The 4,224-nt window shown below is 29.9% G+C and overlaps 1 protein-coding gene across 1 annotated transcript; it reads left to right on the top strand.

The window, feature by feature from the left end:
* The first annotated feature begins 1,570 nt into the window (after positions 1 to 1,570).
* Positions 1,571 to 3,358, top strand: LOC123294499 (arginine kinase-like). Its single transcript, XM_044875548.1, has 3 exons — positions 1,571 to 2,335; positions 2,631 to 2,932; positions 3,209 to 3,358. The coding sequence occupies exons 1-3, from the start codon at positions 1,654 to 1,656 to the stop codon at positions 3,356 to 3,358; spliced, it is 1,134 nt and encodes a 377-aa protein (XP_044731483.1). The 5' UTR covers positions 1,571 to 1,653.
* Positions 3,359 to 4,224: the final 866 nt, after the last annotated feature.

Raw genomic sequence — 4,224 nt, 5'->3', positions numbered from 1 at the left:
GTGTTCAAGGTTATATTTAATTCAATTAATTTTAATCATTTTTTTCCATGAACAGTTGTTTGCAGGCCTATACCATTATTTTCGTAATTGAATGATATTTCTTTTGATACCTACCAATTTCGATTGGTTGAATCAAAAGATCATTGTAAATATGTTAACCAATGGAAATTGGTATCAGAAGAAAGATAATTTAATTATAAACTAAGTAAAGAGTGCATTACAATACTTCTGTGTGTTAACAGGCCAGGAACTGAAAAGCTGCCTATCCTATTTATCGAGAAATTTAAAACTTCAAGATGTTTGAAAGATGTTAAAACTTTTTCTGTTAATTACCCAAATAATAAAAAAGCATAGATGAGATCCACTATTTTTTAATGAAACCCTCTGTAAATGAGGGAGATATTTATTTATATCTGAATATCGGAGACACTCTCTAAATGTCTCTATACCTCTATGAGTGAGACAAATTTTCCCCTGATGTCTCACTTAATCAGGTTTCACTGTATTTCGTATATACAAGCTATAAAAAGTCAACTGCCACTATTGGAACAGGACTAAAACTACTGAAGAGATTACTCGAAGTTGAGAGGTGGATTAAAGTTTGAAGTACAAACAAATTTGGTTAGTTTTTTAGGTAAGCAAAAGTTTTAGAAAGTTAAAAAAACAGATTTATCTAAATTGTTATTTTAGAATATTATAATTTTCTCTCAATATTATCAATAGTGAACAAAAAATTTTACATATGCTACAATTTCAGTATGGGGTACATAATTTATCTTCTTAGTTCAATGTTAAGCAGCTTATATAGCGGAAGATAAACAAAATTAATTAAATGTTGGACATAGTCCATGATTATATCGTTCATATTATCAATAAATCCGGAAACAGGAAATTGAAAATTTCATATTTAAAATATTACATGTTGATGAAACTAAAACACACCCTCGCCACGTTAATAGTGTATAAGTAGGTATGCATAGTATACACTCAAGAAAAACTTGATAGTCTAAGAGACGAGTATAAGGTCGAACTTCACCAATCTGATAATCAGATGAGCCATATTTTTTATGAAATTTTATTGATTTTTAAACATTCCGATCATAGTTTTTTATCGAAAAGTGTTGGCTATTTTTTATTATTTTAATTTTTTATTCAATTTTTTCCATGAACGATTTTTTACAGGCAAGCCTATACCATTATTTTGGTAATTAAAATATCTTTCTTCGAATAGTTATTGACTTAACTGTTCATATGGTAAGAACACTCTTGTGGGAATAAATATGTTTTGGAACTCTGGAATATTTAGTTTGAGATTCAGAAAAAGAAAATGTGAAGTAAAACTATCTCTGAAAAAGTCTGCAAAAGTCTGAAAATATCAAATTAATAGATAGAGTAATATTTTTTTCCATTCATGGTACACTTTTTCATGGAATCGCCCATATTCGATTACAAATAATAAAAAAATAACGTTGGCTTAGTTTACAATAGTCGGGAATCTGTATCCTTAGGAACGTAAAATTTGATTTCTGTCAATTAAGTGTGATACATAATTTTGTTTGTGGAGAGTAATTTTTACAAAAATCTTGCTCATTTTGTTCAATTATTGTATTTGTTTATCAACGAACGAATCAGAAAAAATTGGATACATGGGATATGATCATATGTAAACGTTTACTTTATTTAATTCAATCAGATACAAGTAAAATGTGTACAATAGCTCCCCGTGGTAAATCTTCTAAAATGAATTTGGAAATGGAATTTGAAAAATTACAAACCTCAAATTCGAAATCGCTATTGAAAAAGTATTTGACTCCGGAAATTTTTCATAAACTTAAAGATCAAAAAACACAGATGGGATCCACACTTATGGATTGTATTCAATCCGGTTTAGTTAATCATGATTCTGGTGTAGGTATTTATGCTGCGGATGCAGATGCATATACGACATTTGCCGATTTATTTGATCCAATTATTGACGACTATCATAAAGGATTTAGTAAAAATAAAGTGCATCCAGCAAAAGATTTTGGTGACTATAAAAAGTTAGGTAATTTGGATCCAGAAGGTAAATATATAAAATCAACCCGTGTACGATGTGGACGATCCATTCAAGGATATCCGTTTAATCCACGTATGACTGTGGAACATTATAAGGAGATTGAAGACGAAGTGTCAAAAACGTTGACGTCTTTAGAGGGGGAGTTTAAAGGATGTTATTACCCATTAACTGGTATGGCGAAACAGGTGCAAGAACAACTGATTAATGATCATTTTTTATTCAAAGAAGGTGATCGCTTTTTACAAGCTGCAAATGCATGTCGTTTTTGGCCTACAGGTGAGGCATATGCATAATTATTAATCAGTCGGATTCAGCGAGTTTTTTTTTGTTTTCAATAATTTATTTTTTTAAAGTTTTTTGTTTTAATTTCCACTGACTAGTTTTATCATCCATCTGCCGTTTTCCCATAAGACCAATGTTAAATTTGCCTACTATTAAGTCATTTATTAATTGAAGTAATCGGGCAACCCCCCGTTTTCCTTATTCCATCTTCATATAAAAAAATTCAAACCTTTTATCTAAAATTACCATGGCCTTAGTACATCCTAAAAGGTATATTTTACTGTATTAGGTCGCGGTATTTATTTCAATAATGACAAAACATTTTTGATATGGTGTAACGAAGAAGACCACTTAAGAATAATTTCAATGCAACAAGGTGGTGATTTAGGTGATGTATATCGACGTCTGGTGACTGGTGTCAATGAAATTGAGAAGAAAATTACATTTTCACATGATAATCGATTAGGTTTTCTTACATTCTGTCCAACAAATTTGGGTACAACGATTCGTGCATCAGTTCATATTAAAGTACCTAAATTAGCAAGTGAACAACAAAAATTGTATAATGTAGCTGATAAATACAACTTACAGGTCAGTGACTCCGAATAAATACAGGTGTCCGAATAAAGATAATTATTATTAACGATTAAAATTGTTAGTTGCTGCCAAGCAACGATTGATTCGAGACATGAGTTAAGGACCCCATTCCTGGTGAACAATGAAATTAGTTGTCTGAACTAAATTGAAAAATTTACTTTATTTTGATTTTTTCTTGTTATTAAATATAATTTGATTAGTTTAATTAAATTATTAAAAATTAATGATTAATGATAAATGTTATTTATCGCGATTAAAACACTTTTACAGGTCCGTGGTACCACAGGTGAACATACAGATGCTGTGGATGGAATTTATGATATATCAAATAAACGTCGTTTAGGTTTAACTGAATTTCAAGCTGTCAAAGAGATGTATGATGGGATTACTGAAATTATTAAAATAGAAAAGGATTTATAAACATTTATTTTTAGAACTACAAAAATTTAATTATTTAAATAATAGTGAATGGATACGCTGAGTGTAATACAATTAAGAATTCATTATACTTCATTAAAAGAAAGTTGTATTGTTTAAATTAAATTTACATTAAATATTTCTAAATACATTTAGTGCAGTCATTACTGAACAGGTTCTGGAAGTCATTGAAAGCAAAACATGAGGAACGAGATCTGTTGACTGATTCGTATACCATGTTACCCAATAGGGAATTCCCGTATTCCCTAACGTTTTTTAGGGAAATGGAAGAAATTGCTACTTTTGATCGACTTAAACATTTCATTACATAATCTTGATTACTAAAGTCAAAACGCCTTCTTCCATCTTTTTGGAAAAATTCGATTTATAATAAAAATAGCTGTGAACTACCTGCTTTGCTGAGCAACTTCAATTTTAAATACAAAGATTATTTTGATATAACCTTCACTTTATATGCCGTCACTTACCCTTCTTTTGTTCACAATTTCGTTTAACCACTAGAATTATGTGTTTCTCTACTATATTATGTATGTATTATACAAAAAAAAACCTTCCTCTTGAATCACTCGATCTATTAGAAAACCGCATTCTAATCCGTTGGGATAGGCAATGGGAAGTGACGTTGTTTTATATTGTTTATTGATTTGGACTTTTTTTTATAACTAACCACTTTCCAATGTAAGGTATTATTCTATGTTTTACTAGTTACGAAGTACAGTCAGCTTTTCATTGACTTTGAATGCTTTCGCATCTAATGTCTACGTAAATATGTGCGTCTTGGAATCTAACCTTTTCAGTTTAGAGCATTTTTCTTAACGTATTTTTCGAGTTCACAGAGGATTGTAAAA

Source organism: Chrysoperla carnea, chromosome 3, assembly GCF_905475395.1.
Source record: "Chrysoperla carnea chromosome 3, inChrCarn1.1, whole genome shotgun sequence".
NCBI classification, from domain to species: Eukaryota; Metazoa; Arthropoda; class Insecta; order Neuroptera; family Chrysopidae; genus Chrysoperla; species Chrysoperla carnea.
Note: the sequence above shows the minus strand (reverse complement) of the source record. Positions and strands in the feature narration are given on the sequence as shown.

Coding starts and splice junctions, on each gene's coding strand:
- LOC123294499 (XM_044875548.1), top strand. CDS start 1,654: ATGATCATATGTAAACGTTTACTTTATTTAATTCAATCAGATACAAGT. Junction 2,336..2,630: donor ATGTCGTTTTTGGCCTACAG/GTGAGGCATATG, acceptor TTACTGTATTAG/GTCGCGGTATTTATTTCAAT. Junction 2,933..3,208: donor CTGATAAATACAACTTACAG/GTCAGTGACTCC, acceptor ACACTTTTACAG/GTCCGTGGTACCACAGGTGA.